Source organism: Zerene cesonia, chromosome 4 (assembly GCF_012273895.1).
Source record: "Zerene cesonia ecotype Mississippi chromosome 4, Zerene_cesonia_1.1, whole genome shotgun sequence".
NCBI lineage: Eukaryota > Metazoa > Arthropoda > Insecta > Lepidoptera > Pieridae > Zerene > Zerene cesonia.
In genome coordinates, this window is record NC_052105.1 from 6,496,014 (window position 1) to 6,508,273 (window position 12,260).

The 12,260-nt window shown below is 34.0% G+C and overlaps 2 protein-coding genes across 4 annotated transcripts in view; one reads left to right on the forward strand and one right to left on the reverse strand.

Annotated features, from left to right (window-relative positions):
* The window catches only part of LOC119839545 (spermine oxidase-like), a 19,991-nt gene continuing 7,731 nt past the window's right edge, over positions 1 to 12,260 (reverse strand). For 2 of the 3 annotated variants that reach the window (XM_038365852.1, XM_038365854.1), the window contains exons 2-7: positions 3,096 to 3,266; positions 2,703 to 2,915; positions 2,032 to 2,236; positions 1,308 to 1,492; positions 722 to 1,096; positions 1 to 328 (exon numbers count right to left, since the gene is read on the reverse strand). In XM_038365852.1, the coding sequence (XP_038221780.1) occupies positions 91 to 328; positions 722 to 1,096; positions 1,308 to 1,492; positions 2,032 to 2,236; positions 2,703 to 2,915; positions 3,096 to 3,266 (1,387 nt within the window). In that variant the 3' untranslated portion in view covers positions 1 to 90. Of the gene's footprint in view, positions 329 to 721; positions 1,097 to 1,307; positions 1,493 to 2,031; positions 2,237 to 2,702; positions 2,916 to 3,095; positions 3,267 to 4,859; positions 4,949 to 12,260 lie in introns of those variants that run through there. The other variant, XM_038365853.1, reaches the window with a different exon arrangement.
* LOC119839546 overlaps positions 9,105 to 12,260 on the forward strand; it is an 18,414-nt gene continuing 15,258 nt past the window's right edge. Inside the window, exon 1 of the mRNA XM_038365855.1 lies at positions 9,105 to 9,784. Coding sequence (XP_038221783.1) covers positions 9,240 to 9,784 — 545 coding nt within the window. The 5' untranslated portion in view covers positions 9,105 to 9,239. The remainder of the gene's footprint in view (positions 9,785 to 12,260) is intronic.

The window sequence follows — 12,260 nt, forward strand, 5'->3', positions numbered from 1 at the left end:
TATTTTAACAATAAAAATATTAGATCCAACAATTTACACGTACAAAAACATCACAAAAAAGAACTGGTATAGAGTTGCCAGTAATAAAAATCATTTCTTGAAGCTGGCGATCAATCTATCGGCTTCCCTAAACCCAGATTCTATGGCGCCGTGGACCGATGCGTGTCTATGGTGGGAAGTTGCTTCCCCAGCAAAGCAAACAATGGGGAAATTCTCCCCATAATACAAGGGTTCACTTAGAATTATAGCGCTACCGCCTTTCTCTTCGTTGGCTACACTGCGGTACGAATATGAGCCTCTTGCAAATGGATTAGAAGCCCATTCCGTTCTGCAATCAATAAGAAGATTTATAGTTATATAATTCAGATTCATAAAATATATTAATTGAAATGGTTATAGGACTATAATTATATGCTTCAAATGTAAGTAGGCAGCGCTTTAGTGTGGTAATTCCAATTAATCGTAGTATAGAATTATGTTATCTGTGGCATAAAAATACTTATTACATGAAAGTACGGTGAATCATTTTTTTTTCCTCACTCTTCCCAGTTCATTCTTACCTGTCGTCGATCATTTCCTTATTCATTACTCCATAAAAACGGGTAGCGCATTCGTAGAGGCTTCTCTACTACCTCTGTGAATGTTTAAGGGCGGTGGTGATCGCTTACCATCAACATGAAAACTACCAGCTCAGTTGCCCGCTATAACTTAAAAAAATTACCTGGTGACAAATTTAACAGGCGATACATCAAAACTCTTCTTAAACACCACATTCAACAGCTTCTCAACGCCAAACTTCACTTCTTCCACTGTCAATTTCTCCATTTTTTCAGCGGCGTTACCATAAATCCACGCCAATAGTACATTAGGATGGTATTCTACTGTATTAAAGCCAGATATCTCCGTAATCCATTGTTCGTCTTTACTCAATTTAGCTCTATCTTCTTCTTGCCATATTATAGTGAAACTAGCGGGAGTTTCTGGCCACCAAGGCTTGCTAAATTCAATGTATATCTTATCTAGAACGCAGAGTTGTAGATTGTTTATGGTATTTATTTTTTCAGCTGGCAGCTGCGGATTGAACAGTTTGTTGTGTCTGTAAAAGAAAAAGTTATAATATTAGACACATTCTTTTTCCGATTCAACGATACCTTTGGTTATTTTTTTTTAATTGTTATTGTTTTGAAAACAATGTGTCTGTGAAACTCATTAACTCATATTTATTTAAAAAAATGTAGGTATTACATTTATTTAAAAAAATCAACATAGGTACCTAATTTTATCACACATGTTTATAAATTATTTACCTTTCTTTCAAAACTCCCAAAGACACGGTAACAATAACGCTTTTAGCGGAGTAGAGACTCCCATCCTTGCACTTGACGTGCACGAGGGGGTTGCCCGCTTGACTCGAGCGCCACTTTATCGTTTCTACTTCTTTCTTGAAGTGTATTTGAATTGGCAACTCTTTCGAGGGCTCGGGGAATTTATTCTGGAAGTGAGATAATATATGTTTTCTTTTGTTATTGAAGTGGTAGATTTCCGAATTGAATCATGGATATTGGGTAACATTAATATTAAGAAACAAAAAACAGGGAGGTCGGTACATTCTTTTTAACTATTTATAATGGTGAGTTAATTGTAGTGAATAGTGAATTTTTTGAATGGATACCACACGATATAAACGCTCACACACGTCAGTATTAAAATTTTAACTGCATTTAGTTTCATAAAGTTTTAATCTCCTGTGGTGTATAGGGCAGAAGTGTTTGAATGTTTGAATTTTGATCCATGATCGATACCGAAACTTGATCAATCCAGATCGATATATTTCAATGATAAACAAATTAATCCTTTTTCCCCTTCAAAACAAATGCAAGAACTGTCAGTAATTTAAAGTGATTATCAACTAAGCTAGTTCTTACTTTTATTCCAAATATTTCAGGGCCCTTATAAAATATAACTGATCTGAAAAATTATAAATAACAATTTTAGGTGAAATACAGCTCAGATAGTTTATGGCATACCTACCAATAAGACATCCAAGATAGTCCTATAACCTCTCCCTTTCCAGTTCAGCATAAATTCACCTTCACAACCCCAATTCTCTTCCAAACCCTTTAGGGACTTCCCTTTAATCGGATCAGTTTGACCGCCGACATGGTTATTTCTCTCAAACCATTCTACGAAAGCCTGGGATAGTTTCTCCTTTTTCAATGTAGGGTTGGTTTTAGCTCTGTAACAGATTTCATATTTTGGTTAGTGATCGTAATAAGAAACATAAGAAAAAGAAAAGAATAACTATTTCTTATGATATCTTTACACTGAATTATTTTTTTTTATAGATTATACTGATATACTGAGACTAGAACGTATTAAAATACCTATTTGAATGTTGAACTATTTGAAAACTGCTATCAGTATTGAAACAATAGTGTAAAATCTTCTTTCACTCTTCATTCCTTGTACATGTATATTTACATTAACAATAAGTATCCATTATAAGCGCATGCTGCAGCCTTAACATTTCGTTCAAGTAAAAATGAAACAAATAAACTTAGAGAAGTCTTATAACAAAGGTGAATCTGATATCGGAAAAGAATCATAGTCCGAATCACTTCAAAAGTCTTTATCCATTATCCGGACATCTGTATAGTACGGTATTATGTTAAACGAAATATCAGAAGCTTAACAAAACTCACGCTTTCCTAACACATTCAGAAATGGATTGCTTTGTGTTTTTATCAGCTTTAGCGACTTCTCCATCCAAGGCAGTCAGGATCCCCTCACTAACGTCCGACCGGAGTAGCTCGCCGTTGGATAGCACGTACCATTTGTGGTCAGGCTTAGGACGTCCTAAGAGACCTAGGGGATTCGCTATTTCAAACACGATGTTGTCTTTTTCACCGTGGCACCTGGAATTACAAAAAAGATGAAATTAAAATTAATGACTCAAATAAATAACAAATAAGTCTAAATAACAGATCGATTTATAAAAGCTAAAACTATGCCTTGATATCCATATATTAACAAGGAGATCCGTAACTATATTTTAATGCATAAGCCAGAAGAATCAACAATATTCAATATTTTACCATGCAGCACCCACGTCCAAATAACAGTCTCCATATTGAACAGTCTTAATCCTGCCCCCGATTCTGTCTTCAGCTTCCAGGCCCAAAACCTTTAGTCCAGCGTCATGGAGTTTCCTTAGGGCGGCTATACCCGATGCTCCACAGCCTATGACTAACACGTCCATTATTTGCCTGGAAAATAAAGCATAATTTGAGTAGTATGGACAAAATTGTATAAGGCACTGAAAGTAGAAACAAAAAACTTTATTATATTTATATCTGGAATTTTTTTTGTGAGATGATAATTTGCTTTCAACAACATTTGCTTTCTGTTAATCAAATATTTTATACATTAATTCGCCCATATTCATTTAGATATGATCCAATGTTCAGGCGTGATGAAACAATATCAAACTTACAGGATATTTACTCAAATTCGTATTATGTGGTTATGATACTGGCATATTATAATATTCAACAGCAGAACACTAGAATGGAATACAATATCCGTAGCGGAACTATCTATGCATAATTAACCTATCGACATATTATACTGAATTTAGTGATGTACATGTCTGTCAGAAGTAACCTATATGCTAATTCAGACTCAATCCATCCTCGATCTTATCAATCTACCAAATTTCATACAGATACTACAAGCTGTTTTCGCGTGAAAGAGTAACAAACATCCATACTTACTTTCGCGTGTATACTATTAGTGAGATATAATTAAACATATACTAAGCTATATCACATATAACATAATACTGGTAATATGTTAATGTAGTAATGGTGGTAAATGTTACAACTGTGTAATATGACGATTCAAAAGAGCTTCTATAAGAAGTCTAATTGAATTAATAAGTGTTTGAGTTTGAATACTAAAATTATAAATATATTTATTATATATTCGGAAATAGTACGAAATATGTATTTTTTTACTAATCGTAGCTCCAATCATTGTTTGAATTACTTCATGTCATATTTATATCAACACATATTTATATTCTCTAAGGCTTGATGGACCTTAAGAAATTGTGTACCTTTGACAAGCCGATGGCTCATAAAAACTTTGTTATAAGGACACAGGAACTAACTTGAAGCCATCTCAGTGGATTGAACTAAGTATAATGAGATATTAATGGGATTATAATTTTACATTGATTTACTCTTACGTAAGTTATATAATAATGAAATTTTGCAGCACATAATGTTATATATAGATAATATAATTGCTTATTTACAAATAGGTATTATTATATGTTAAATTTGGCATCAATAAATTACAATTATTTGTCACTAGTAGAAAGTTTAACTTCAGTCATAAGAAATTATGTTTATTTTCATTCAATGAAATTATTATGTTTAATTCAACATAACAAAGATGTAATAAAATAAATTATGTTTTTGTAAGAATGTATATTGTAAGAATAGCGTTGCGGTCTAACAAGCAACTATAAATACACAATACATATTAATTTGCATTAATTATGTTTATATACGAAACAGATATTCAAGGTTGTGATTAAATATACCTAAAATAAAAAAAAAAACTCCTAATGGCGGGTAAATAAGTAAATAGTTTTATATAAGTAGCGAGATTAACAATATAATAATCAAACTACTAAATTATTATAATACTTTAAAACCGGCATTGCTCGAACAATATGTATTCAGAACCATAAACAATCAAACATTTACTAAATTTGAATAACGAAATTGCTTACAATTCTATAACTATTACGTAGTAAATTCAAAATCGAGTATTTTCTATTATTTACTTACGCCGACATTTTTTGTAAATTACACACTCACACAACCATTCCAAATTGTGAATAAACACAGAATCACATGTGAACGCGAGTTTATCTCGCTGACCCCAGCTATTACGTAATTGATTATATTCTAATTATCTCGAGAAAAATACATACCTACGTGTATTTTGTAAATACCGGTTTGGTGAGGTGCTATTTTAATAGCGAGTCTTATGCTATTGAGATAGAGTTCTTTTTAATGAATGGTGTGAGGGTATAAGCTGAGTTAGTTTTTAAGTCTAGAATTAGTGCCTCTTTGTAAGTGATATTTAAACTAAACTAAACAAATCGTGTCTTTAATTACTTATTAAAATAAACTAGAATAAGGAATACAATTGACGTTAGAATAAAGAAGATAATAAAGAAGACAGACTCGATCCAGAAACAAACAAACTAAGAACTAGGTATGTATTGTACTTACTATTTAGAACAACTATCTTTAGAAATACTTAAAATATTATAGAAAATATGACTGATGAACGTGAATAGATCTATACAAGTTAGGTTATATCTAAAACTTAGTATTATAAGATTTGATTTTGATGTTAAGAAAATTAATTCCTAGACAATATCGAAGACAAAAACATCGCGGTTTCATATAGTTATTGGATAAACCATAGAATACTATATGAATATATCATGATTATATGTTTAAGTTATCCACAGATAACATAATAGTATTATATAAATACGTATAGAACTAGGCGAAAAAAAGTATCACACGGGCTACTTTTATTTTAAAAATGTTTGGTTTACCGCGAGCTGCACTAGACCAACTGCATTCTTTCATACTTGCCTGTTTGCGACTAGGTATAGAGGCGTAGGGTGTCTGTAGTTTATGAGTTTTGACCGCCGTTCTTAAAAAGTAAGGAGGTTCTCAATTCGACTGCATTTTTTGGTTTTGTTACTCGATAACTAAGGGTTTAAAACTGATAGAGGATTGTTTTTGTGTTTGTAATGAAATTTTTGTCATTTGCTATCATTTTACAATCTGTATCTTCCCACCCAAAGACGTTGGTGTAAATTTATGTAGGAATGAATTATACTGTGAGAATTTGAGAATTTCCGCTAAATGGTTATTTTATTTATTTAACTGTTGCAACCCGCTTATACACTCGTTTGGTACCTACCTAAAGATATTCTTATGTGCCAAAAATTTATTATTCATATCAAAAATTACAACAATACAATGATATAAAATACATTTGCAGTATTATCTGATTTGTTTTAATCTGAATTAGCTGAATAAATTAATGACGAGGTGTAGGAAAAATGTTGCAAAATAAATTAAAAATATCCCAAATTTTCTTATAGCATGGTCACTTAGTATGAGATGCAACGTTAAACTCTCCTGCGGACAACGTCCTTTCAATGATGTGTAAGATTTATTACCCGAGGACATGGATTCGATTCCCGGCTGTAAATTAAATTTATGTACAAGCAATTACTATGTTATTGATATCATTATAACAGTGAGACCTCCTGAGGGTTTAATATCCTCCGTAATCCAATATTGATTTACTGTAATGATTTAAATATGTCCTTCAATTCGTCGAGAAACGTACCCTTATTATAATTATTATGTCCTTCAATTGTACCTTGAAAGTCAAGTAACTAGCTGGAGCACGCAGTTTTGCTCGCGTTTTTTTCGAATGAGTAATCTATGTGTTATCAAGATTATTATCTGTTTGGACCGAATGTTATAGATAAGCTGTTTTTGCGTGAAAGAATAACAAACATCCAGCAACTTATCCTTCTCTCTACACAAACTTACGTTTATAACATTAGTAGGTAGGAAGGTTAGGAAAACTTTGCGGAGTTGTATCGTCAAATCATCAATTCTATAAGCCCAACTGAGTATCGAAATAGATAGATAAGGTGATGTGCTATTGACCAATACAAAAAAAAAACATTCACACACTAGATTTTTGTTTCTTAATAACTTATTATACCTAGATATTCAAACATCATCAGGTAAGCAGCATAATCTCTATTCCTATCTCTCTTGGGCCTGTTTTTACGGGGCAGCAACAGCTGTTATACAGGTGCTGCACGCGTCTCAGTCGATTGCACAATATTCATATATCTATCCTTTATTTATTAAATTATTTTTTGTGATAAATGATGGGACGGAGGATGAGACGCGCCGATGGCACCTGTTAAATGAATGACCATGAACGGAGAGCCAGAATTGGGAGAATTAAAAAAAATAATAGAATGAGGTAGTTTCTTCAATATAATCCTAATTTGTTAAATTGGATTGTGATGAAAATAAATACAGTGAGGAAGGTCCTTTTAGATTTGCAGTCAGTCCATTTTACTGATGATTGGGAATCGAACATTTTTTTAATCTTCAGAATATTATACGTTAGACATATAAAAGCGACTGAACTGGTGGTTCGCCTGATGGTAAAACATTCTACCGCCCATCAACATTTGCAGAGGTAGCGCCTCTGCTAATGCATTGGCCGCTTTTATGGGCTAAAGAGATAAAATAGGAAAGACGTCGAAAATAAAGAAATGGGCTGGGAAGGGCCTGCGGCACCCTCACAACGTAACAGTAACATTTCTGGGTGATCTTTTGTGGGGGTAGGGTACCGTACCCGATGCGAGCTGGACTAATGTAAATCTCGATCGACTATTCAATTGTACGTTTTTTATGCTTTGTGTCTGGGGTATATGAATGTTGCCTATGGAAATTGAATAGGATATAAATGCAGTGTCTAAACAGTTATATTAGCATTTAAATCTGGGCATATCGAATTTTACCGGCTTATCGTGTATCGAAATTCGTGGAAGCAAGCTGCGAAATTTAAAGTAAAGCCAATAATATGGGTGAAACTCTAACAACGTAGTGATGGAAGTTACTATTTATTTTATGTTCCTATATGTTAAAGAATTTAATCACTTCTGGACATAAAAAAATTAAACATGAAGAAATAACCATCACCGCAATTCTGGCTCTTTGCTGGAGAACAAATAGTATAAATTAATAGGATATGAAAAAAGAATTAATGAATGAACCTTTTATCTTATTTATACTCAAATAAGAAGACAGGTCTACCGTGTAAAGTAGGGTGACTAATAAAGAAAGATTCATTCGATCGAACTTCGAACACAGAAGGCTCTAAGTGCAATAAAAATATCGAAATTAAATATTGTCAGATGTAATGTTTCTCTACAATCTCAAAACATTTTAGCAGTGTTTATTTTTTTTGTTTATTTTTATGTCATTGTCGGCAATGGAGCATTTGGAGAGGCGTAAGGTCGATTGCAGACCTTACGCTTCTAAAAATGGATTGCCGACTTCAAATTGGAGAGGGATGAAGAAAGGATTGACGAGAGGAATATAGGAAAGGACTGGGAAGGGTGAGAACAAAGATATGGGCCTCCGGCTCCCACACTCACCGAACGAAACACAGCAGTATGCTATTTCACGCCGGTTTTCTGTGGGGGTGTGGTAATTCCCCGATGCGAGCTGGCCCAAGTCGTGCTGAAGCGTGCTCAACCACTTAAAAATGTTAAGTGTTTATTTTATATATTAGTCAAGAATGAATTGTGAATTTTATAGTCAGTCAATCAGTAGGTAGTAATACTGATTCATATTATGTTGTGTTAAAGAATTATAATAGTATTTTTTATTATACATTTATATTTTCGAAAGAAATGCGTAAAACTTTATGGACTATAGATAGCATCTGTTCAAATATTTCTCTGGCATAAACGAAAACATTAAATGAAAGTTATCGGTAATGTGGTATCAAATTATCGATTTATTAGTTTTTTTGTCATAGAGATAAAGCAAGGGGACGTGCGATATACTAAACAGACATGCGATGAACATAAAAATATTTACAAATTAGATTCAAATTATTGTAAGGTAACGATATAAGCAATTAATTGTTTTATTAATTCAAACCATAATGATACTGCCTATAATTACAGTTGTTATTACACTTAAGGAACCCAATAAACAAGTTTACAAACATGTGATCTTGAAAATCGCATGACGTAAATGTTTGGGCTTTGCAATTCCTTTCTAATGTCAGTTTACAAACATTCAACACGTCTCTATTTAAACAATCATTATTCTGTTGTTTGTATTAATGCAGTGTTTTTATTTCATTCTTTGTATATTGTTGGGGTAACTCAAGTATTTGGTATTGTATGCACCCTGCACCGGTTTGATTGACATTATTACGGCAGGTAGAGCCGAGGGGGGAGCGTCGACTAGCGGCCACAGTCGAATCGCGTCCGTCGTGCTGAGCGGTCGTGCTGTGTATTGCAGAACCGGCCCGAATGCCGGGAAACCTGTCGGCGGGATGGCGGGCCACGGTGTAAGAGCTGCGCTATGTTGAAACATGCGACGCGGCCGCCGGCGGCTAACGATGCCGAACACCGCTATCAGAACATGCCGCGGCGGCCGCACCACCACATACCCCTGAACGTTTCCACCCTGGACTCTTCCAAGCACTCTGTTGGAGGCACCTCCGCCAGCGTTAGCCCGGGCGCGCAGCCGACAGCGGCACCTATTCCAGTAGTGTCCCCTATACCCGTTGCCTCTCCGCCGAAACTTGCCAACGGCAACGCGACTGGTGCGCCAACAACTAGACAACCGAGAAGTCGCAGCAACAGAGCAGCCACAGAAGAAGCGCTAACCTCTCTAGCGCTGCTGTGTCTGATCAGCTTGCTGCTCGCGTTGCTGGCTCTGCTGTTCTTGCTGAAAATATCGGCGCCCGCGACGACTGCGCCAGAGGAATTCGCCGTAGTGTACGAAGTGACATTGGCTCTGTGTGCTTTGACATTATCGTTGAACCTATGCTGTCTCTTGGTGTGTGCTATACAGTTCCTGTTCGCGGTGAAGCTGGTGCATTCCCAGTCAGCGCCGAACGGCCGGTGAGCAAATCAATCAATTTCTTGTATTTTCAGCTCGTATCCGTTAAGAATACCTTGAAACCGGTTGCGCAGATTACGTTCCAGTACGTTAGGATAAAAGATACGTGTGGTTACGGCATAATTTAAATATTTAACTTGGGACACGCTTTATCTTTAAAGCTTAATTCAGGTTATCGCAAACGTGTAACTGTAAGGTATTTTGATTTTAATTTCGAGACTCATAACTGTATGCTAGATTCTATGATTTATTAATGTATCAGAATTCCGAATTCAAATTTCTTGTTTCTAATCGAATACACATACAGTTTTATCTCTTGCATCTTTATCTGGTGGCTTGTGTGACGAGTAGGCAGGTGCTAACGGTCTCCAGTGTCGGTTATTTGTGAATGGCGGGTGAAAAAAATATTCCGCGTTCAACGGTTAATAATAATTCGCTCGCACGCGCTATTTTATTGTTCTGTTATCATTTATAATTAGCGTTACATGTGCAGTTGAATGTGGGTTGTTTTGAATGTTTGTTTTATATATTGAGTCGTTGGAAGTTGGAAGATTTGGATCTGAATGAAACTGCTACCGAAGTACTGAGCCCATCCGGTAGAGTTTTTTATTTTGATAAGATTACGAAAAAGCTTTGGCGGAAGTTGTTCTTTTTAAAACAGATTTAATGCTATACATTAAAGGCCGCTGATAAATAATAAAGATTCATATATCTGAATATAAAGCCCAGTAGTAAATTATTACTTTTCGATAATTTTCTTACAAAAATTATACTATCATTTTTTTAATCTTTACTCTACATTATTCATTCTATCCAATTGACTATGTTGGCTTTCAAATACCCAACCATTCAACTAAATAGGTTACCTGTGTCTACCCTGATTCAGTATTTTTAATAGCTTTTAAATTTTATCCAATTATGTGCATATTTAATATATCTGTAAGTACCAAAGCGTGTTGCTTTATATTAATGATGTTCAAATCAATTAATACTGAAGTTCCTCTAGAATCTATTCCCGTTACTATAAATGCCGATAAAAACTTGTATTGAGCAGAACCGGAGGCTTATGTATGTACAGATATAGGTATAGGTGATAGGTATGTACCGGTAGTCTAGACTTCCGCGTGCTGTTTAGGAATTTGTGACCGCATAGCGATGGATGCACTAGATCATGGCTAGTGTTTAGGTTCACCCGTATGAAATTTTGATAAACCTAGGTTTTATTTGCGATATCGTTAATAGTAATAGCTCAAAGAAACCGAGAAAGACAGTATTTTAATGAAGATATATAACATTTTCGATTTGTTAACTGAAAGAATATTTGAAAAACTTTAATTGTAATTAAAAAAATGTACGTAATTAATAATGAGTGCGTGTTCTACAAATATCATATAGGGCACAGTTTACAGAAATATTAAGAAATAGCATAAATAAATTGTATCCCAGCCTCTACAATTTTATGAATAATATAAGTTGTTTCCAAAATGTACCTTATTTCTGTACCTAGGTATACACTTTAACCTGAAAGCAATGATAACGTCACATGGATTCAAAACTGATGTGCAGTACTTTCGTTTAAATCCCGTGACAAATATATTTGACATTTCAACTCGAGTTCGCAAGGACGAGTTGATTTCCTGTGACTGTGCGACTAAAATACGCAGTGTTACAAGAACCTCTTATTATTTTTATGATGTTATAACCAAGCGATGCTGGTAAATGACAATTTTTTTAAAGAATAAAAATTTTCGTTTTTTTTTTGCATTGCAACAAATTTTGAATTTTTTTAAGATTGAAATTCGTTCAGGAATAGGTTCATTTAAATGCATAATTATTTAAAGATAAGAGTATCAATCCGAATGGCCCTAATCTGCTGCACCATGCCTTAATAATTCAAAGCATGAGAATGCATTAAAAAGATAGTTGATGATTGAGTCCGTGATTTGAAGGTTTTTAAAAGAAAATTAACTTTTTCGTACCTATCCATCGAGCTTTTTCTTTGTAGGCTTCGGAATGTTTTTTATTTTTGCCTTTAAACCTACTGATAGTTGCATTTCCTTATAATTCTTTGATAAACTCTTTACCAATATCTGATAGCTATTATATATGATAAACACTATTAATATTAATAATATACGTTAATATATTCATAACTTTGAAAGATTATAATCTATCGAAATGAAATAAAGTTTTAGGTTACTTCTTTAATTATTTTATAACAAAGTGAATCATTAAAGTACAAGTTTATATATATTTTAAAGTATCGAAAATTGTACAGAACCTTACATTTCTGACGATACCAATAAATTATTTCCTCTCATTATATTTAACATTTGGTTCGTGATGAAATAATGTAAATTGTATTTACCTACTTTTAAATTTTCCGTCACACGTAATTTAAAATTATAATGATCATATTATTGGAAGGTTGTGTATAATTAATTATACTGGTTTATCATATAGTGAAGGGATCGGAAC